Below are 22,966 nucleotides of genomic sequence, written 5' to 3'. Positions count from 1 at the left end.
GAGGACCATGTCGCTTCGACCTTTGTATCTAGATTTCAGGCCACACATACGTCCCGGCTTTCTCCATCCCCTCCTCCCCTATCCCGCTGAACCATGTTCCCCTTGGGAAGGCAGCGGGCGCCTCTCCTTGCTGTGGCCAGACAGGAGAAGAAAGGTGGTCCATGCCAAGTCTAGTCTGCCCCTCTGTCGCCGTCAGCGTTTATTAATAATAATAATAATAATGTTGGTATTTGTTAAGTGCTTACTATGTGCAGAGCACTGTTTTAAGCGCTGGGGTAGACACAGGGCAATCAGGTTGTCCCACGTGGGGCTCACAGTCTTAATCCCCATTTTCCAGATGAGGTAACCGAGGCCCAGAGAAGTTAAGTGACTTGCCCAAGGTCACACAGCAGACAAGTGGCGGAGCCGGGATTAGAACCCACGACCTCTGACTCCCAAGCCCGGGCTCTTTCCGTTGAGCCAAGCTGCTTCAGCCCAAACTGGACAGTTACAAGGCCATCTACTTGTTAATTAGCTCTCTCCACGTGGCCTGCCTGCTGACCTCTCTGCCTCCTTTCTCTCCCCATCCAGTCCTTACTTCACTCCGCTGCCTGGATCGTTTTTCTGCAAGAATGTCCAAGCCAGTTTTCCCCAACTCCTGAAGAAACTCCGGTGGTTGCCCATCCACCCCCCTCATCAAACAGAAACTCCTCACCACTGGCTTTTTAAAACACCTTGCCCCCCCAAACTCACCTCGCTGCTCTCCATCTACAACCCAGCCCACCCAGCCCACACACTTCGCTGCTGTAATGCCAGCCTTCTCCCCGTACCTCGATCTCATCCATCTCACCGCCGACCTCTCGCCCCTCTCTCGTCTCTGGACTGGAGCACCCTCCCTTCTCATATCCGTCACTTCAAAGCCTTATTGAAGGCACATCTCCTCCAAGATGCCTTCCCTGACTGAGCCCTCCTTTCCTCTTCTCCCACTCCCTTCTGCGTCACCCTGACTTGCTCCCTTTATTCATCCCCCCATCCCAGTCCCACAGCACTTATGCATGTACCTATAATTGATTTATTTTAATGTCCGTCTCCCCCGTAGTCCGTAAGCTCATTGTGGGCAGGGAATATATCCATTTATTGTTATGTTGCATTCTCCCAAGCGCTTAGTACAGTGTTCTGCCCACAGTAAGCGCTCAACGACTGACCCGTTCCAGGATTCATCTCAGCTCTCGCCATCAGCCTCTCCCCCTTGCTCCTCCTCCAGGGGTGGAGGTCGGTCGATCACATCTCTGAATCTCACCTCCAGGGGTGGCGGGAGCTGCCTAGATCACCCCGCATTTGGCCTCTCGCCGGTGCCCCGACCCCTCTATCTAGGACCCCGCTCTTCAGTAAGCGGGACCAGATGCTCACATCTCCTAATAATAATAATGTTGGTATTTGTTAAGCGCTTACTATGTGCCGAGCACTGTTCTAAGCGCTGGGGTAGATACAGGGTAATCAGGTTGTCCCACGTGAGGCTCACAGTTAATCCCCATTTTACAGATGAGGTAACTGAGGCACAGAGAAGTGAAGTGACTTGCCCACAGTCACACAGCTGACAAGTGGCAGCGTCGGAATTCGAACTCATGACCTCTGACTCCCAAGCCCGGGCTCTTCCCATATGGTTTTTGAGCACTTTCTATGTGCAGAGCACGGTACTAAGCACTTGAGAGAGTAGAAAAGAACAGTCGGTAGACACGTTTTCTGCCCGCAAGGAGCTTACACTCTAGTTTTATTGGCTCTACCTCATTCTCCTCTTCTCGGAAGTCGGATCCCTTCGGTCCTCCCTTCCTCACGGGGAAACGATCCCGCTGATCCCTGTCATCATTCATTCAATTGTATTTATTTAGTGCCTACTGTTTGCAGAGCGCTATATTAAGCGCTTGGGAGAGTACGATACCACAATAAACAGACACATTCCCTGCCTACAACGAGTTTACAGTCTACAAGGGGAAACAGTTCCCATGTGACTGGGTGCGCCTGCACCGTTGTTTTATTTAGTGGCAAAGCTGTGCCCCCTTTTTTTGTTTTTCATTCGCGAATTCATTCAGTGGTATTTACTGAGCGCTTACTCTGTGCGGAGGAGTGTACTGAGCGCTTGGAGTGTACAATTCGGCAACAGACAGACAATCCCTGCCCAACGACGGGCTCACAGTCTAAACGTAGGAATTGTGGTATTTCTTAAGCGCTTGCTATGCTATGCACCAAGCACTGTACCAAGCAATGGAGTAGATAACGGGATCAGCAGGACTGACACCATCCCTGTCCCTCATGGAGCTCCCAGTCTGAGAAAGAGGGAATGCAGGAATTTAATCCCCAAATGAGGAAACCTGAGGCACAGAGAAGTTCAGTAACTTGCCCAAGGTCACTCAGCAGGTAAGTAGCGGAGCTAAGATTAGAACCCAGGTCCCTGACTCCCAGTCACGTGCCCTTTTCACTAGGCCATGCTGATTGGCCTTTTTAATAATAATAACGTTGGTATTTGTTAAGCGCTTACTATGTGCAGAGCACTGTTCTAAGCGCTGGGGGAGATACAGGGTAATCAGGTTGTCCCACGCGAGGCTCACAGTTAATCCCCATTTGACAGATGAGGTCACGGAGGCACAGAAAAGTGAAGTGACTTGCCCAAAGTCACACAGCTGACAAGTGGCAGCGCCGGGATTCGAACTCATGACCTACGACTCCCAAGCCCAGGCTCTTTCCACTAAGCCACGCTGCTTCTCTTTTTGACAGCTACCACACATTGGACCAAAGATTTAAAAGAATAATGATGATTCTGAAATTTTTCCCGAGTTATGATCGGTGACTTGCCCTGGAATCAACTGGTAATTTCACGGTACCCTCCCTCTGGGTCACTTGATGGAGATGTTAAACCCGTCCGTCTTACCCTGATTCATTCAGTCGGATTTATTGAGTGTTTACTGTGTGCAAAGCACTGTACTAAGCTCTTGGGAGAGTACAATACAACTGATGCATTCCCTGCCCACAATGAGCTCACAGTCTAGAGGGAATGACCGACATTAGTACTCGTTGATCCTAGACAAATCCTACGATTTACCCTTTTCCTCCAAAAAGGTGACCATTTATCATTCAGTAGTTCTTGGGCATCAGTTGCATGGCACTTCTAAACTAGGGAAGCAGCATGGCCTAGTGGATAGAGCACAGGCCTGAAAGGACGTGGGTTCTAACCTCGACTCTGCCGCTTCCCTGCTGTGTGATCTTGGGCAAGTCACTTAACTTGTGCGCCTCGGTTACCTCGTCTGTAAAATGGGGATGGAGACTGGGAGCCCCATGTGGGACAGGGACTGTGTCCAACTTGATTAGCTTGTACCTGGCCCAGTGCTTAGAGCAGTGCTTGACACACAGTGAGCTCTTAACAAATACTCTCATTGTTGTTATTATTATTATTAGGTGCTCAGAAAGATACAACAGAACCTGAATACTCTGTCCCTGCCCTAAATAAGACGGGAGAACAGATTGTGAGAACAGATTTGTGAAAAGCAGCCCGGGCTAGTGGCAAAAATACGGGCTTGGGAGTCAGCGGTCGTGGATTCTAATCCGGGCTGTGCCACTGGTCTCCTTTGTGACCTTGGGCAAGTCACTTCACTTCTCTGGGCCTCAGTTACCTCATCTGGAAGATGGGGATGAAGCCTGTGAGCCCCATGTGGGACAAGGGACTGTGTCTAACCCAATTACCTTGTATCTACCCCAGCGCTTAGAACAGTGCTTGGCGCATAGTAAGTGCTTAACAAATGCCATAATTGTTGTTATTATTATAAATGCGAAAGGAAATGCTCCACTTGAATGTAGCTGTGGGGAGCAGAAAGAACCATTTCTTCCTGTAATGACATGGCAGCTCTCCCTTGAGGTAACGTGGAAATCCGCCTCTTCCATAATCCCTGCCCTTTGTTCCCTTTTCCTCAGACTTCTCTCTGTTCCTGACATACTATTCCCTCCAGTTCCACCGTTACTCAGAGTTTTGAGAACTTCACTGAAGGCCTTTTAAAAATCTAAATCTATTATACCCCTTGGTCCTCCTCTATCCACTGGCTTCCTGACCTTTCAGGGACTCCAGGGAGGCCCGGTTGTCCCTAAGGAAAGTGACTTGAGGGGAAGAAGCCTAGGGAAGCAGCGCGTGTCCTAGCGGAAAGAACACAAGCCTGAGAGTCAAAGAACCTGGGTTCTAATCCCAGCTCCCCCACTTGTCCACTCTGTGACCGTGGGCAAGTCAACTTCCCTCTGCCTCAGATCCCTCATCTGCAAAATGAGGATATGATCCATGTTCTTCTACTTAGATTGTGAGCCCCTCGTGGGACCTGATTATCTTGATTCGGCTGTGTGACCTTGGAAAGTCACTTCACTTCTCCGTGCCTCAGGTTCCTCGTTATTATTAATAATTGTATTTATTAAGTGCTTACTGTGTGCAAAACACTGTAGTAAGTGCTTGGGGGAGTCTGTAAAATGGCGAATAAGACAATGCCATATGAGACTGTGTCCAACCTGATTAGCTTGCATTTACCCCAGTGCTTGGCACAGTGCCTGGCACGAAGTAAGCACTTAATAGATAATAATAATAATAATGTTGGTATTTGTTAAGCGCTTACTATGTGCCGAGCACTGTTCGAAGCGCTGGGGTAGATACAGGGTCATCGGGTTGTCCCACGTGAGGCTCACAGTTTTCATCCCCATTTTACAGATGAGGTCACGGAGGCACAGAGAAGTTAAGTGACTTGCCCGCAGTCACACAGCTGACAAGTGGCCGAGTTGGGATTCGAACCCATGACCTCTGACTCCCAGGCCTGTGCTCTTTCCACTGAGCTATGCTGCTTCCTAAGATACCAGAGTTGTTGTTGTTATCTACCCTAGTACCTAATCCAGGTCCTGGCACATAGTAAGACCTTTCCAATTATTATTATTAATAATAATAATAATGATGGTATTTAAGTGCTTACTATATGCCAGGCTCTTTTCTAAGTGCTGACGTGGATACGGGTAAATCGGGTTGGACACAGTCCCTGTCCCACGTGGAGCTCGCCGTCTTAATCCCCATTTTACAGACGAGGTGACTGAGGCCCGGAGAAGTGAAGTGACTTGCCCCAAATCGTACAGCAGACAAGTGGTAGAGTCGGGATTAGAACCCATGACCTTCTGACTCCCAGGCCCATTTTCTATCTACTACACCCTGCGTTTATTATTATGAAAGGTGGTGCCGAAGCTGAATCTGGCCGTTTCTAATGCTTGGTTACTCCTGCCGGGAAATCCTCGCTTCCATTCGGAATTCCTTTGCCCCTCTCAGGTGGCCGCCATCCAGTCCCGCTAAATTGTTTACCCCAAGTTACCCGTTCTCCCTCATTCTCCCTGTGCGGTCACCACAGCCCATCTCTCTTCCTCTGACCTGTCTGCTACAAGAATGTGAGTGGGGTGTGGGGAACCTCTCTAGCATCTTCCTCAGGAAAGATCAAACTAAAGAATTCCCCGAGCCTCTCGGCTACTCCTTTTCAACCCGGAGTGCACTTTGTACTCCACACGGTCAAGGGGTTCCACTGTTCCCTGAGCCAACTTCCTGCTTTTGATGTGTTTGGAGAATCTTTCATAATCAGCTTCCACTGCGGAGTGCTCTTCAAACTCCCTTTTGGCTTTCCAATTTCGTAGGTGCCCCCGAACTGCCCTTTATATTCATTCAGTCGTGTTCATCGAGCGCTTACTGTAGGCAGAGCATTGCACTGAGCACTTGGGGAGACTAAAATATAAGAATGAACTGACACATTCCCCGCCCACAACAAGCTGACAGTCTAGAGGTCTAATTAAATACCCTCAACTCCCCCCCCCCCACCAACCCCCAAGTTGCCTTGCACTGTTTAGGAGCTTGAAGAACATCGAGAGCATCTGTGGGGGCTGCCGGTACCCACAACGAAATCCTCAGGTATAAATGGCCACTGTCCCGGACTCTCCAGGGAAACTCCCACCTCCTAGAAGGGTTCTGGAGATGATCCTGGCCATTCTAGACCAGCGGGATCCGTGCCCGTGGGCGGCAGATTAATGGACGAAGGTCACATCTCCACCGAGAGGCCTTCCCCGATTGAGCGCTCTTTTCCCCAGCTCCCTCTCCTTTCTGCGTGGTCTATGTGCTTGATCTGTGGCCTTTGGGCTTTAAATAAGTCAATAATCTATAATACCGTCTGTCCCGGTCCCCCGCCATGTCGACTGTAAGCACATTGTGGGAAGGGATCCGATCCGCCGACTCTGTACTCTCCCAAGCACGTAGTACAGTGTTCTGCACGCAGTAAGCGCTCAGTAAATATCGCTGATTGATTGGACTGTAGTTCTGCTCTGATGAACCCATTGAGGATAAGGCAACGTGACGATGGTCAAGAGCGGTCGCCCTCACTCTCCTGCTTGGGAATCCTCAAAGGGTCAGCGAGGGAAATGCCATTGGATTTCCAGGGGGGGAATTAAGCTAAGCCAATCTCCCAGCGTAGATATGTGAAGGAAGCGTCCATGTGGCCGGTTTGTTTTCAGGTTTGACAGCCTCTCCTCCCAGTCAGCAGGGATTATCGGGCCCCATCATTAGTTGGGTTGCCGTTAATCTGTTCGGTGTTCATCCCCTAGTTCATTTGGTGCCGTTTCCTGATGGCACTTGGGAGTGTAGAAAAGGGTCTTCCATTTAATCTGTGGGCGTTTGAAGTCGATTTACAGCGACTCTTGGAACCATCTCGCCTATATGTGCCGTATTTCGAGACATCAGTTTCCTTAAGTGTGAGTGTCAGAGTGGGACTAGTTCTTAGCCCTTTGTTTTGTCCGTAAATTGGCTGGGTCTTGCGGGAAGATTTAGGAGAACTAGAGTGGGTTCTGTTTCATTGGTGGAAGAACCAGGTAGAATCCCATTTCATACTGACACTGGGCTGCATAATAAAGTTTAAGGCAGTGTGTCTCACGTACCTCGCTTTTTCCCTTACATTAAAATGTGGTTCTTGCAAATTTCCTCCTCCCGAAAACTTAGCTTTTTTTAAAAAAAATGGTATTTATTAAGTGCCAGGCACTCTTCTAAGCACTGGGATAGATACAAGTTAATCGAATTGGACACGGTCCCTGTCCCACATGGAGCTCACGGTATTAATCCCTGTTTTACAGATGAGGTAACTGAGGCACAGAGAAGTGACTTGCCTAAGGTTACACAGCAGACAAGTAGGCCAAGCTACTTTTTTCCCTTCCTCCTGCCAAAAGGGTGTAATTTTGCACTTTGGTTGTGATTATTTTGGATCGTATTACTTATTTTTGATGTATTATCACCGCCCTCGTTGCAGACACGTCAACGTCTTTGTTGAAATGATAAGTGGGTTTGGGTTAGACGATATTTGGGATGCAGAGTTTGGAACTTTTTCGAACTTAGTAGGATTGATTGTTCACTCTTCATTTTGATTCATTCTTGATTCTGCAATTGACATCCCACGTGACTGGACTATCCAGGTTTTATCTTCCTTTTCACTACTGTGATATCATTTTCTACTTAATGACTCTTACCCGAAGGGGGCTTTTGGTTCATTCAATAGTGAAATAATAACAACTGTGGAATGTGTTAATAACTTACCACATGCCATGCACTGTACTAAGACTTGGGGTAGATACGAGACACTCGGGTCCCACCTGGGGCTCACAGTCTAAGTAGGAGGGGCGACAGGAATTGAATCCCTATTTTACAGATAGGGTAACTGAGGCAAAGAGAAGTTGTGACTTTCCCAAGGCCACGCACTACATAAGTGGCAGAGGTGGGATTAGAATCCAAGTCCTCTGACTCCCAGGCCTGTGCTCTTTCCGCTAGATCACGCTGCTTCTAAGGAGAAGTACTAAGATACCCTCAAATGAGAGGAGACCCTGAAGGTAGAGTAATTATACCAATTAGAAGAGCCAGTTTCCTCTTCACCACTGAACGAATTGAACATTCCAAGGGCTTAGTACAGTGCCCTGCACATATTAAGCGCTCAATAAATACGAATGAATGAATGAACCGCTCTGTAAATGACTCTCGTGTACATAGGGGTTACTCAGAATTAACCCTTCCACTCAAATCCATTTTTCCACCCCGGGAGAATGGGAAAGGGGAATGGGGTGTTGGGTATTGTGTTCTTACAGCAAGTGTCTATTTATTGTTACATCGTACTCTCCCAAGCACTTAGTACAGTGCTTTGCACACAGGAAGCGCTCAATAAATATTATCGAATGAACGAATCTAGCATCCTCGGGTCATTAAGAACACTGCAAAGCGTAATAGGCTGTGGGGAGAACAAGTGTGAATCTCACTGGACTAGCTGCTCCTTCTTGAAACTGCTGTTTGAAAGCCAGCTGTTTCATTGGTGTTTTCAAACGCGGGCCAAAGGGAGCGAATTGGAGAGTTCAGGGTGCTAGAGTCTGATATTTCAGGTGGAACCCACTTTGTGTTGCCTGTGTGGGTGAAGGGGGCAGAGCGCCGATCGGGAGGTTCAGGGTCTCCATCTCTGCACCCAAAAAGGTGAAAAACAAACTAGCTGTGAGATTTCCCCTCTCCGACTAGCCACAACTTAATCTCTTTCTTCGACTCTGTCTCCACGGTCGGTGTTAATAGGGCGTGTGTTTCTCTATTTTCCAGGTTCCGATGGTTTCCCCGACCCTGATTTAGTATTAAAGTTCGGTCCTGTGGACAGCACATTAGGATACCTTCCCTGGCACATCAGATTGACAGAGATTGTGTGAGTGACCGAAACCTCGTGCTAGCCGGGAATGCCGCCATCTTGGGTTCTGACTTGACTGCTTGGTTCTCTTCTCCGCCCCGGCCCCACCACCCGTGAGAAGATCCAAGTTCAGGCGGGGGCGGGACGGGGGGAGTTTGGGATCCACCGAAGAGGGAGGTTTTTTAGTTTTTGGTATTTGTTAAACGCCTACTCTGTGCCAAGCATTGCTGTAAACGAGTTTTTGCTGCTGAAGAATTGCGGGGTGGAGGGTGGGGAGGCATAAGAGGCTCCATTTGTGTTGAGACCCTTATCGCTTCCACCAGCCAGGGAGGTTCCGGGTGCTCATCGCTGTTTGCTCTGTTTGCCTCCCAGCTCTCTGCCTTCACACCTCGACGTCAGCTACGAAGACTTCCTCTCAGCCCTCCACTGCTACGCCGCGTGCGAGCAGCGCCTGGGAAAATGAGCCCACCCCCGGCCCCACCACCCCACTGAACAACTTGAATCCAGACTCTTGGAAGAGAGGCCGCAACGCCGCTGTTGTTTACAGGCACTTGCGATGAAGCAGTCGTCCTCTCTCTTTATCTCTGTCTCTCTCTCCCCCCCTTTCCGCCCTCCTCACCCCTCATCTTTCCCGATCCTCTCCTTAATTTATCCACAAACTCAGAAAGTGTCTTCGAGGCGAGCGCAGGTCTGGGGAGCCTCTGCGCACCCTGGAGGCATAGGACGATAAATTGATTGGCGATTCGGAAGTTGGGGGTGTGCACGGACCTGCAGTTTTGAGCAGAGACACTGTTTAAGCGTATGAAATGTAGGCTTCTCTTGGCCTCAGCTCCTTCCCTGTTTTTGTGGGGAGGGCAGAAGGTGATTGGGGTTATTTGGGTGTTTTTTTTGTTGTTGTTGGGGGAAGGTGGGGGAGGGCTTTGCTTTCCTAGTGACCAAAACTTTTTCAGTTGCAAGAATCATGAAATGACTCTCGAGCTGGGAGTCTTCTCAGTTTGGAAAATCTCCCAGAAAACGGTTTCTTTCGGGTGTCGCTTCCACTCCAAGCAAGCTCATCTCCAGAGCCGAGAGGAAACTTGAGTCTCAGTTGTCCGTCCGTTTCTGTCCTTCGCATCGTGATCAAACAGCGTCACTTTGGTGGTGTTAGCCCTGGGGTGAGAGTCAATAAAGTATATTGCTACTTTTTTTTAATTTTTTTATTTTTAAATGTTAAATTCAGAAGTCAACAAGTGATCAGTTCTGGACTGAGAAGGTGGAAGTTTCCAGTTCATGAAAGGACGGTTGTCTTTCTGTTCCTTTATTGCTTTTTTGAGCAGGGTGCTGATTCTAACCTGTGCAGTTAATTCCAAAAATCTCTTTCCCTCTTAAAATCGGCTGTCTCTGTCATTTAGAAATAACAAGCAAGCGTCTGTGTCCTCTTCTTTTCTTTGAAAGTCTACCCTCCACCTCCAGAAATATTCCTCTGCACCAATGATGAAGTGGTGGCATGTTTTGTCTTCTGTAAATGGAACTTGATTTTTATATTGCACTGGTTGGGGGAGTTTTAATTAGAATTACTTTTCAAGGGGTTGAGACATCAGTAGATGGTATACGACCCAAGACTTTAATGAAATTAAGACTTCATTATATGCTTCATTTTTAAAGAAAAGATGAAGAAGCACCGACTCTATTTTATTGTGAAAATTAGGGATTATCTATTTTATAGGCCTACAATCATTGTCGTTTGCCCTCCCTTTCTCCCCGCTACTATTTAAGAAGGCCTCCGTCACTATGTCGCGGCTCAGATGAGCTGTGGATATTTCGAACAGAGGCTCTGACAGTAAACGTTCACTTCTCGTCTTTCAATCGTATCTTTGGAACTGGGCCATTATTGGAAATCCCGGTTTCAGAAGTCTGTCTAATAGGGCCTGCAGAGCGTTTGAGGCTTCTTGAGAAATTGGCTTGAAATTGCTCTTCAGGTTCTGAGGTTGGAGGCAGTGAAGTGGGAATGTAGTCCCAACATGCAGTAATCAAACTCCTGATTATGATTTTTGAAATGCCCTTGAAATAAAAACCTTTAAACCAAAATGCGATCAAGTACTCTATTACTTTGCCCTTCACCCCTCCTGGGAGGCCGACCGGTTCTGTGTTCACGTGCCGCTGAAAGTCTTGTCTCGTTGGAAGATACATCACGAGCCTCTTCCTCTTCAGATAATACAGACCCGGTTGGCCCGCCAAGACCGATTTCTAGATGTGTATCTCGAGTTTTGTATCTTCGTTAAGGATTGGATTATTCTTGTGCTCTAGGGCCGAGCTGGAAATACCGTAAGCGGTCCTTAACAAGGGAACCTGGAGGGAATGGTAGTAAGTGATGCCGTTGGAATGAACCAGTAAATAAAACAGATAGGAAAGCGCATTCCACGTTGAGGAGGGTGAAGGCTCTAACACCTAAGTCGCTGAAGGGATCGTGTTTGCGGCGCGTTTTGAGTCTCTTGTCTGCTCTCTCCCTTTCTCAAGTCCTAATGCGTTTTCCCATCCCAGGAAGCCCATAAACTGTAAACTCATGAATCGATCTATTCCTTGGGAAGCGCTCTGACCGGGTGGTTTTTCACTGAGTTCACGTCTAAGGCAGCTCCGCAGGTGTCTATCTCCTTGTTTCTAATCCAAACCAACTGAACGATTGAGTCCTTTTGCCTGACATCCCAGAGAGGAAAGAATGGCATTTTGGGGGCCTTTAAAAATGTTTAATGCCTTATTTTGGAATAATAAAGACAGTTGTCTAAAAGATAAAATCAGTCGGCAATGCCAAGGACACCTCCCTAGAGTGCAGTGAAGGGATTAAGGCATCCTGGGGACTGGTGGTCAGGGAGAGAGCTGAAAATCTGTATTTGGTTCCCGTTTCCATCTCGGTGTCCTCGTTCCCCTCCGTTTCAATTTGACTTTCACACGCTGAGTTGCGGAAGTGGATGTGGGGAATCTGTGTGTGCTTCTACTCGTGCGTTCCTCCATGCTGTAACTAAAGGGAAAAAGCCCAGCCGAAGGAGGCAGGCCGGCGATTTCATCCTGTCGAGCGGCGCCAAACTCACTGTGCGTATCTAACACCTCGGCGTTTGAATGTCCTGGTTCCGGTAATAATCCTCCCCCCCCTCGTCCTGTGAAATGGTATCCCTGTGTAGAGGTGAAAATACGGACCGTCGTGAACATCTGTTTGACTTTGGCAATGTGTAAATAATGTGTAAAGCCAGTTTTTATGATTAAAGAATCAACCTGATGAAATTTTATTATTAAAAGTTGAACCTGTAAGGACAAAGAAGCCAATAAAAAAAAGAATTTAATGTTTCCACCGGCTGTGGTGTCATGTGAGGACTACCGTTCCTCTCCGTGCGGAGGGTGCCGTGCCCCTCGCCCTGGCTGGGCCCGGAGATTGCGGGCCTGGCACTGGCTCGCACTGCCCTCTAAGCCCTGGCCGGGCTCTTGGGGATCAAACACAGGAGCCAAGAGTTTCGAGATGGGTTATGCGCGGGGGGAAGGAACCGTGTGTCACCTGGACCTGCGAGAGTCAAAACAAACTGGGCGCTGAGCACCTGTTGGGCACGGCCCGGTGAAGATCCGGAACGCCTTTAGTGCCGCGCTCTACTTAACTCTAGCCCCGGGCCCGCCCAGTGAACGCCGATGTTAGCACGTCGGCCTGATGGGCACGCTGCGGGTTACCCATCCTCCGAACCTATCTCCTTTTCCCCCGGCGGGCTCCGAGCCGCTCTTTGCCGGACTCCTGCATCTTCTTAGCCATTCTAATAATAATTACTCTCATGATTAGTAGTATTAACAATAATAATAATAATGTTGGTATTTGTTAAGCGCTTCCTATGTGCAGTGCACTGTTCTAAGCTCTGTGGTAGACTCGGTGATCAGGTTGTCCTATGTGGGGCTCACAGTTTTAATCCCCATTTTACAGATGAGGTAAGTGAGGCCCAGAGAAGTTAAGTGACTTGCCCACAGTCACACAGATGACAAGTGGCAGAGCCAAGATTCGAACCCATGACCTCGGACTCCCAAGCCCGTACTCTTTCCACTGAGCCATGCTGCTTCTCATTATTATTACTAAGGTAAGGTAATTATTATTACTAAGGTACTTGTTAAGCGCTAACTATATAGCGAGCGGTATTCTAAGCCCTGGGGTAGACACGAGTTGATCAGGTTGGACACAGTCCCTGTCCCACGTGGGGCTTACGCTCTTCATCACCATTTGACAGATGAGGTAACTGAGGCCCGGAGAAGCGAAGTGACTTTCCCAAGGTCACAAAGCAAGACGTGTCAGCTGGCATTAGAACCCAGGTCCTCTGACTCCCAGGCCCGTTCTTTTTCCGTTAGACCGTGCTGCTTCTCGCTCTGCTCTGCGAACAGGAAGAAGGGGTCTTACCGACAATACCGGCACCCTCTGGGTACCGCCCAGAAGAGATCCTGTCTCCTAGGCTGTGAAATAGCCTGGCCGGCTTGTATTTATTGAGCACTTACTGTGTGCAGAGCACTGTACTAAGCACTTGGGAGAACACGAATAACAGACACATTCCGTGTCCACGGTGAGCTTTTAGTCTAGAGGATTTTCTATTGGCTGCTTTTATTTCCAAAGTACCTTACAGTAGTTGTTTTCTTTCTGTTTTTATACTCCAGCATGGCTCAGTGGAAACAGTACGGGCTTTGGAGTCAGGGCTCATGAGTTCGAATCCCAGCTCTGCCACTTGTCGGCTGTGTGACTGTGGGCGAGTCACTTAACTTCTCCGGGCCTCAGTTCCCTCATCTGTAAAATGGGGATTAAGACTGTGAGCCCCACGTGGGACAACCTGATTCCCCTATGTCTACCCCAGCGCTTAGAACAGTGCTCGGCACATAGTAAGCGCTTAACAAATGCCAACGTCATTATTATTATTATTACTCCCCATAACACCCCTGCGAGGTATGGTTTAGGTATGATCCCCAATTTATAGCTGGGGAAACTGAGGCTTGGGGAGGTTAGTGACTTGCCAAGTGATTAGACCGATTAGACTGTAAGCCCGTCGAAGTGCAGGGACTGTCTATCTGTTACCGATATGTACATTCCAAGCGCTTAGTACAGTGCTCTGCTCATAGTAAGCGCTCAATAAATAACTATTGAATGAATGAAAGTGCACTTGGGATGGGTGACAGACCCTGGCTGGAACCCAGGACCTCCTACTTCCAGGACCACGGCCGTCCCACTGTACCATGCTGATGTGCCAGGCACTGTACTAAACACTGTGGTAAATACAAGGTAATCAGGTTGGACACGGTCCCTTGTCCCACATGGGCTTCACAGTCTTAATCCCCATTTTACAAATGAGGTAAGTGAGGGGAAGCAGTGTGGCCTAGTGGGAGGAGCACAGGCCTGGGAGTCCTAGGACCTGGCTTCTAATCCCGACTCTGTCACTTATCTGCTGTGTGACCTTGGGGAAGCCACTTCTCTGTGCCTCAGCTCCCTCATCTATAAAATGGGGATTCAATACCTGTCCTCCTCCTACTTAAATGGTAAGCCCCACGGGGGGCCTGATTATCTTCATTCATTCATTTGATCATACTGAGCGCTTACTGTTTGCGAAGCGCACAGAGAAGCGGCATGGCGTAGTGGCCTTGGGAGTCAGAAGGTCGTGGGTTCTAATTCCGACACCGCCACTTGTTTGCGGCGTGACCTCCGGCAAATCACTTCACTTCTCTGGGCCTCAGGTCCCTCATCTGGAAAATGGGGATGAAGTCTGAGAGCCCCATCTGGGACAGGGACTGCGTCCAATCTGATTACCTTATATCTACCCAGGGCTTAGAACAGTGCCTAGCACATAGTAAGCGCTTAATAAAATACCATTAAAAAAAGGCACTGTACTAAGCGCTTGGGAAACTACGATATAACAACAAACACATTCCTTCCCACAACGACCTCACAGTCTAAAAGGCGAGGTTAGACAATATAAATAAATGAATAGGTATATAAATTACAGATACATATCTGCTCTACCCCAGTGCTTACTACAGGGTTTGGCACATTAACCGCCTAACAAATACCACTATTATTATTATTATTATTATTTCCCCAGCACTTAGTACAATATTTGGCACACAATAAGCATGTGGTAAAAAGCACAATTATTAATTGGTGAAGGCAGGGAAGTGAGGGATGCCTATCACCCCCCGTCCATACGTCCTTCGCATACTCCTCTGGCAGAATGGACGGGGGCCCCCTCACCCCAACCTGCAGGGTCCGGTGGCTAGAGCATGGGCCTGGGAGTCAGAAGGACCTGGGTTCGAATCCCACAGCGTGACCTTGGGAAAGTCACTTAACTTCTCAGGGCTTCAACTCCTGTGAGGTGGGGATGAAGAGTGTGAGCCCCACGAGGGACGTGGACAGTGTCCAACCTGATTAGCTTGGATTTATCCCAGCGCTTAGTACAGGACCTGGTACGTAGTAAGCGCTTCACAAACGCCATTAAGAAACCCAACTGCTGGCCTCTTGGCTCGATTGCTTCTGTTCTGAGTCGAAGGGGCTGCTGTAGCTGAGAACTGGTTTCCAGATGGACTGTGGGCAGCGAGAGGGAAGGGTTTACCTTAGCTATATCCCTGCCCGGCCTTGCCCGGGCATCTTGCCCACGGACCATCTCGTCGCCTTGACCTTGTCCCGCCTAGCCTGAAGCACTGTGGCCTCAGGAAGGAACATGGGCTTGGGAGTTAGAAAGTCATGGGTTCTAATCCCAGCTCCGCCTCTTGTCTGCCGTGTGACCTTGGGCAAATCACTTTTCCGTGACGCAGTTTCCTCATCTGTAAAATGGGGATGAAGACTGTGAGCCCCGCATGGGACAGGTACCGTGTCCAACCCGATTTGCTTAGATCCGCCCTAACGTTTAGTACAGTGGCTGGCGTGCAGTAAGCGCTTAACAAATACCACCATTATTAGAGAAGCAGCATAATAATAATGATGTTGGTATTTATTAAGCGCTTACTATGTGCAGAGCACTGTTCTAAGCGCTGGGGTATACAGGGTAATTAGGTTGTCCCACATGAGGCTCACAGTCTTCATCCCCATTTGACAGATGAGGGAACTGAGGCAGAGAGAAATTAAGTGACTTGCCCACAGTCACACAGCTGACAAGTGGCAGAGTTGGGATTCGAACCCATGACCTCTGACTCCCAATCCCGTGCTCTTTCCACTGAGCCATGCTGCTAGTGGAGAGAGCACGGGCCTGGGAGTCAGCAGGTCGTGGGTTCTTATCCGGCTCTGCCACATGTTTGCTGTGTGTCCTTGGGCAAATGACTTTTCTTCTTTGTGCCTTAGTTACTTCATCTGTAAAATGGAGATTGAGACTGTGAGCTCCCACGTGGGACAGGGACTGTGTCCAACCCAATAAGCTTGTGTCCATCCCAACGCTTAGTACAGTGCCTGGCACATAGTAAGTGCTTAACAAATGCCGTAATTATTATTAGTCTTCCAGCTCAGCCAGAGGCAGTGTCACAGGACCCCTAAAACCTGGTTCCCATAACTGGTGATGTTTCATCAGAGTCAAAGTAGTGGGTCTGGGAAGCCATCTTATTCATTCATTCATTCATTCAATCGTATCTGAGTGCTTACTGTGTGCAGAGCACTGTACTCAGCGCTTGGGAGAGTACAATACAACAATAAACAGGGACGTTCCCTGCCCACGACGAGCTCACAGTCTAGATGGGGGGACATAGACATTAATATAAATAAATTACAGATACGAACATAAAGCCTGTGGGACTGGGAGGGGTTTGAACAAAGGGTGCATGTCGGCAGTGAGGAAGGGAGTGGAAGATGAGGTAAGGGGTTTTGGAAAGGCCTGTTGGAGGAGATGTACCTTCAATAAGTCTTTGAAGGAGGGGAGAGTCATTGTCGGATTTGAGGAGAGAGGGCATTGCAGGCCAGAGGCAGGATGTGGGCAAGGAGTCGGAGGCGAGACGGGAGAGATCGAGGCACAGTGAGAAGGTTAGCATTAGAGGAGTGAAGTGTGCGGGCTGGCCTGTAATAGGAGAGTAGTGAGGTGAAGTAAGAGGGGGTAAGGTGTTGGAAGGCTTTAAAGCCAATAGTGAAGAGTTGTTGTTCGATGCGGAGGTGGATGGGCAACCACCGGAGGTTTTTGAGGTGTGGAGTGACAGGTCCCGAACGTTTCTGTAGAAAAAGGAGCTGGGCGGCTAAGTGAAGTGTGGACTGGAATGGGGAGAGACCGGAGGCAGGGAGGTCAGCAAGGAGGCTGATGCAGTAATCCAGGAGGGATAGGTTGAGTGACTGTATTAACGTGGCAGCGGTTTGGATGGAGAAGAAAGGGCAGATTTTAGCGATGTTGTGAAGGTGGGACCGACAAGATTTCGTGAAGGATTGAATGTGTGGGTTGAATGAGAGAGAGGAGTCAAGGATAACGCCAAGGTTACGGGTTTGTGAGACAGGAACGATGGAGGTTCCGTCTGCAGTGATGGGAAAGTCAGGGGAAGGACGGGGTTTGGGTGCAAAGATACAGAATTCTGCTTTGGACATTTTAAGCTTGAGGTGTCTGGAGGACATCCAAGTCACGTTCAGTTCTGGGACGGGACCTATCTCTCATTGACTGAGAGAAGGGAGTAATCCATGTCTGCAGGAGTTAAAACATTTGGGAACTAGGAGTTGGAATCGTTTCATTTGGAGAAACCAAGCTAAGCATGGGGAAGATTAATAAGCTCTCCAGGGAAGTTACTACCATGCCTAATATGTAGTAGATACCTGTCCTGGACAGGACACCTTAATGGGTGCCCATGGTGTGCATAACACTCTTCTGGACACTTGGGAGCATAAAACGGAAATGGAAGACATGGTCGCTGACCTCAAGAAATAATCAAGAGTGGGAGACGAGGAAACAATGGTTTACTGTTTGTAAGGGGCTGCGCTGAGCACTCGCCAGAGTACGGAAGAGGTGGAACATAAATCTCCGTTCTCAAGGAGCTTCCTATACAGCCACACTAAATAATTTACAACTAAGAGGAAGAAGGGCTCTAATAGTAAACCCTAAATGCACATGTTAGTAAGTGCCGAAGCAGTGCAGAAGAGTCAAAATGAATTGAGAGGGATGTGATCTCAAGTGAAGAGGAAAATCAGAGGAAGTCTGAATGAGGAAGGATTTCAGAATAACTTTAAAGATTAGGATTGCTTAAAGCAAGTGAGTTTGAAGGAGAAGGAGCTCTAGACAGGAAGAAGGAAGCGAGCTAGGGGTCCGCAGTAGGAAACAGTGGGGTCTAGTGGAAAGAGGACGGGCCTGAAAGTCGAGGGACTCAGGTTCTAATAACGGAGTTGGGAGGAACTGAGATAAGAAGTTGGAGTGTAGAAGGAGAAAAGAGTGACTGAGTAAGGGGAAGGCAGTGATAAAGCGCCCTAAAGCTAACGGTCAGGAGATTCTGTTTAATGCAGAGAGAAATGGGTAACTCTTTTGAGGAGTGGAGAAATGTGTGCAGAATGATGGGTTAAAAAGATGATTCGGGTAGCGGAGTCCCAGCTCTGCAAGAGCACAGTTTAATTAATTCATTCGTTGGTATTTATTGAGCACTTATTGTGTGTAGAGCACTGTTCTAAGAGCTTGAGAAAGGACAACACAGCAATAAACAGTGACAGTTCCTGCCCACAACAAGCTTACAGTCTAGAGTTGGGGGGACAAATATCAGTACAGATAATAAAATTACAGGTAGGTACATAAGTCTGTAGGGCTGGGAGGAAGAGTAAAGGGAGCCAGTCAGGGTGATTCAGAAGAGAGTGGGAGATGAGGAAAAGTGGGGCTTAGTCTGGGAAGGCCCCTTGGAGGAGCTGGGCCTTCAATAAGGTTTTGAGAGGGAGAGAAAGTAATTATCTGTAGGATTTGAGAAGGGAGGGTGTTCCAAGGCAGAGGCAGGATGTAGGCCAGGGGCTGGTGGCGAGACAGGTGAGATGGAGGCACAGTGAGAAGGTTAGCACTAGAGGAGCAAAGCACGAGGGCTGGGTTGTAGAAGGAGAGAAGCGAGGTAAGGTAGGAGGGGGTAAGGTGATGGACTGCTTTAAAGCCAATAGTGAGGAGATTTTGTTGAATCCGGGAGGTTTTTGAGGAGGGGGGTGACATGTCCTGAACATTTTTGTAGAAAACTGATCCAGGCAGCAGAGTGAAGTATGGACTGGAGGGGGGAGAGACAGGAGACTGGGAGGTCAGCAAGGAGGCTGATGCAGTAATCCAGGCGGGATAGGATAGGTGGCCTTGGGTGATGATGTTAACATGGTAACAGTTTGGATGGGGCAGATTTTAGTGATGTTGCGAAGGTGAGGCCGACAGACTATACAGACGAAAACCTGCAAGAATGAATGATCAGGTGATAAACATGGGGGAATGCTAAGGTGGCTGATGGGATCATCCGAGGTATTTACTGACCACTTACTGAGTGCAAGGCACTGCGCTGAACACCTGGGAGAGTACGTTACAACGGAGTGGGCAGAGACATTCCCTGTCCACGTCGACCTTCCATCTGAGTAGGACGGAGGAGATGAATCAGGGAAAGCCCCATTGAGGAAGAGGCCTTAAGGGAAGGATGGATTTACTTGATTTGGTTTAAGGGTGGAAGGAATTCCATGCAAGGGAAAAGGGGTGAGCAAGGGGAGACAGGTGGGAGAGTTACCAGGGAGTCTCAAGGAAAAAGGATCAGGTTAATGGATAAATGAGAATCGACGCTCCTTCTCTCTGGCTTTTTGCCTCCCCGCAATACATTTCTCCAGGGACAGAAGTCTTAGCTTCTTGAGCCGTTATTATTATTATTAATAATAATCATATTTATTGAGCGCTTACTGTATACAAACACTGTACTAAACTTTTGGGAGAGTACAATATAACATCAGACACATTCCCTGCCCATAACGAGCTCAAGGTCTAGAGGGGGAATCCACTGGTTGCCAATTTGGCCCCCGACACAAGCCAAGCAGTTATCACTGGATAGTTCTGGAAGCTTCCACTACCTAGAGGAGCATACATGGCCTAGTGGGAAGAGCATGGGCTTGGGAGTTAGAGGACCTGGATTCTAATCCTGGCTCCACCTTTCGCCTGCTTGTGCGGCCTTGGGTAACTCAGTTAATTTCCGTGTTCCTCTGTTACCTTATCTGTAAGATAAGGATTAAATCCCGGTTCTCCTTCGTACTTAAACTGTGAGTCCGATGTGGGACAAGCATTGAGTCCAACCTGATTATCTTGTATCTACGCCAGTGCTTAGTACGGGGTTTGGCACATGGTAAGCACTTAACGAACACCATCATTATCACTATTAGCCGACTCCTGGCTCACGGCTTTTTCTTATTTGGAATTGCCTCCCGCTTCAAGTCAGCCAGATGTCAAGATTTCCCAATGTTCAAAACTATTGTGAAAGTCCACCTCCTCCAAGAAACATTTCCTGATTAATTTTTCTTCTGTCCAGGTCAGCCCTTTTGCAGCATCACAGCACTTATATCCATATAGATTTACATATTCTATTTAAGCACTTTTCCCTCCTATTTCTAAATTATTTAGTGACTTCCCCATTAGACTGTAAGCTCCTTGAGAGCATGTGTTTTTTGGTTTCTATTGCATTCTCCCAAGCATTTAGTTCAGGGCTTTTCACACTGCAGGGTGCTCAATAAATATGATGGATCGATTGATCGATTGGCTTCACTTTGAGCTAGGCCATCTCAATAAATATGATGGATCGATTGATCGATTGGCTTCACTTTGAGCTAGGCCATCCAAGGAAAGACAGTCTTCCACCAGGGGAGTGTAAAGCCAAGAAGGAAAGAAGAGAGGGCAGGAGGGGAGTTATGGTGGTCTTCAGGGACATTAAGAGTTATGGGCTAGGAAATGGTTAGCAGTTTTAGGGGGGATTTGCTGGTTTTGAGGGCTGAGGTTACGAGCCTTTCCCCGAGAAGGGTTGAGGTGTTTAAGATTGGAATGACAATAACAATAATAGCAACTGTGGTATTTGTCAAACACTTGCTAAGTGCCAGGCACTGTACTAAACACTGGGGTGAACCCGAGGAAATCAGTCTATGTCCCACATGGGACTCACAGTTTTAATCCCCATTTTACCGATGAGGGAACTGAGGCCCAAAGAAGTGAAGTGACTAGCTCAAGGTCACATACAGCAGACAAGTTGCGGGGCTGGGATTAGAACCCAGGTCCTTCTGACTCCCAGGCCCTGGGCTCTATCCACTAGGCGCCACTGCTTCTCATTCCCAAGTTTACCCCTCCAGGCCTGCCCTCTCTCCTCTGCAGTCTTGCATTTCTTCCTGCCTTCAGGACATCTCTACTTGAATGTCCCACCGAAAACTCAAATTTAACATATTAACAGAGCTCTTCCCACCCAAACCCTGTCCTCCTTCCAACTTTCCCTTCTCTGTAGCCAACACCACAGTCCTCCTGGTCCTCCTGGTCCTCCTTGGCATTATCCTTGTTAGCCGACACATTCAGTCAGTCTCCAAATCCTGCCAGTTCTCCCATCACATCTCCAGAATCCACGCTTTCCTCTCTAGCCAAGTGCTAGAAGGCCAAAGCCCTCTCCCCCATCCTGTCCCCAACAATTATGATATTTGTTACACGCCTACTATGTGCCAGTCACTGTACTAAGGGCAGGGGTGGAGACAAGCAAATCAGATTGGACAGAGTCTCTGTCCCAAGTGGGGCTCCCAGTCTCAATCCCCATTTTCCAGATGAGGTAACTGAGGCCCAGAGAAGCGAAGTGACAGGCCCAAGGTCACACAACAGACAACTGGCGGAGCCTGGATTAGAACCCATGACCGTCCGACTCCCAGGCCCGTGCTCTATCTACTATGCCGTGCTCCCTCCGTGTTCCACCCCGCTGCCCGTTCTCCAAGAGTCTGCCTCTGAATGGCATTGGTCGGTGCCTCCTTCCTGCCCTGCATGGTTTAATATCTCACTTAGAGGCAGGAAGAGAAGTTAAAATTTTTTTTTTTTAACCAGGACACCGGTAAATTCCACCGCCGCCTCACTGCCCTGCTCCCTCCCACTGTCCTGGGGGCTAGCGAGCGGTCGATCAACGAGCAGGTCTGGGGGGAGCTGTCGGGGACCCAGCCGGCCACTGAAGGAGCACCGGACCCACTTTCCAGAGTCTCCCCTCCTGGCCCCGTTCCAGGACTTTGCCTTCTTTAGCGCTTAATATAGTTCCTGGCACATAGCGCTTAACAAATACCACAGTTATTAATTATTACTATTATTATTACTCGCAGCGAGTTCTAACTGGTTCCAGAGATCTTCTCTCCCAGCTCCGGGTGAACGTTTGCACAGTCCATCGTGGCCCAGAAACGCCGGGTATTTGGAGCCCGGGATTGTGAGGGCCAGTCAGAGGTCAGTTACCCATTGCCCTGGCAGCTGCCTGGGTGGCCCCGAGCCCCTCCTCTCCCTCCGAGGAGTCACGGTATCAGCCGGGCTCCTGTGAGCACCTGTTTGGATGCCTATCTCGCTCCCTCGTTAGGAGCATATCTGCCTGAAACCAGCCTGGATTAAACACCCAGGCTGCGCCCGGAATACCAATGTCTGCTTCCTCTCTGGGAATCCTACTGTAACCAGTTCATTTCTCATCAGGCAACCCAAGCTGGATTTCCAGGCCAGGATTTCTTCTTAATTAGCCTGTGTCAAACCCTTCCCCCAGTCCCCTCCCCTCCAACTTGCTCCCGGCCTGCCATTTCCCCAGGGGAACCCTGGGCAGACTCCTCTACTTTCCCGTCCCTCATTTCCCAGGTGCGGTGTACCTGCCCTTTCCCTACTATGGTGTCTCTCTGTCTAGAGAAGAGCAGCTCCAGCAACCTAATTAAGGTGGGAATGTTTGGTGCTGCAGGTGGCCAAGGTGTCCTTTTCTCTGCGACGAATTTTCCTCCAGGGGAGATGATCTCGCCAATTTTGGGACCTGTTCTTTCAGCAGGAGGAATGGATTTCCGGAAGGGACTGGATACTCTTGTCTTCCTCCTCCATGCCGCCGTTGGCTCCGGGGGTTCTATCTTTCACCATCTTCACCACCGGTGAGGAACAAGTCCCTGTGGGAAGACTGGGTGGACTGGGTACCGAACAATCTGCAGAGCGCTTTTTGTGGGGTCTACTTTTTTATGGCATTTGTTTAGCGCTTACTGTTCATTCATTCATTCATTCATTCAATAGTATTTATTGAGCGCTTAGTATGTGCAGAGCACTGTACTAAGCGCTTGGAATGTACAAATCGGCAACAGATAGAGA

General features: G+C 48.7%; 1 protein-coding gene across 1 annotated transcript in view; it reads left to right on the top strand.

Annotated features, from left to right (window-relative positions):
• Nucleotides 1-12,042, top strand: part of NUS1 (NUS1 dehydrodolichyl diphosphate synthase subunit) — a 40,601-nt gene extending 28,559 nt beyond the window's left edge. The window contains exons 4-5 of the mRNA XM_029057449.1: nt 8,642-8,741; nt 9,096-12,042. Of these exons, the coding sequence (XP_028913282.1) occupies nt 8,642-8,741; nt 9,096-9,186 (191 nt within the window). The 3' untranslated portion in view covers nt 9,187-12,042. The remainder of the gene's footprint in view (nt 1-8,641; nt 8,742-9,095) is intronic.
• Nucleotides 12,043-22,966: the final 10,924 nt, after the last annotated feature.

This window comes from Ornithorhynchus anatinus, chromosome 2 (assembly GCF_004115215.2).
Source record: "Ornithorhynchus anatinus isolate Pmale09 chromosome 2, mOrnAna1.pri.v4, whole genome shotgun sequence".
NCBI lineage: Eukaryota > Metazoa > Chordata > Mammalia > Monotremata > Ornithorhynchidae > Ornithorhynchus > Ornithorhynchus anatinus.
This window is presented reverse-complemented; position numbering and strand designations above follow the sequence as displayed.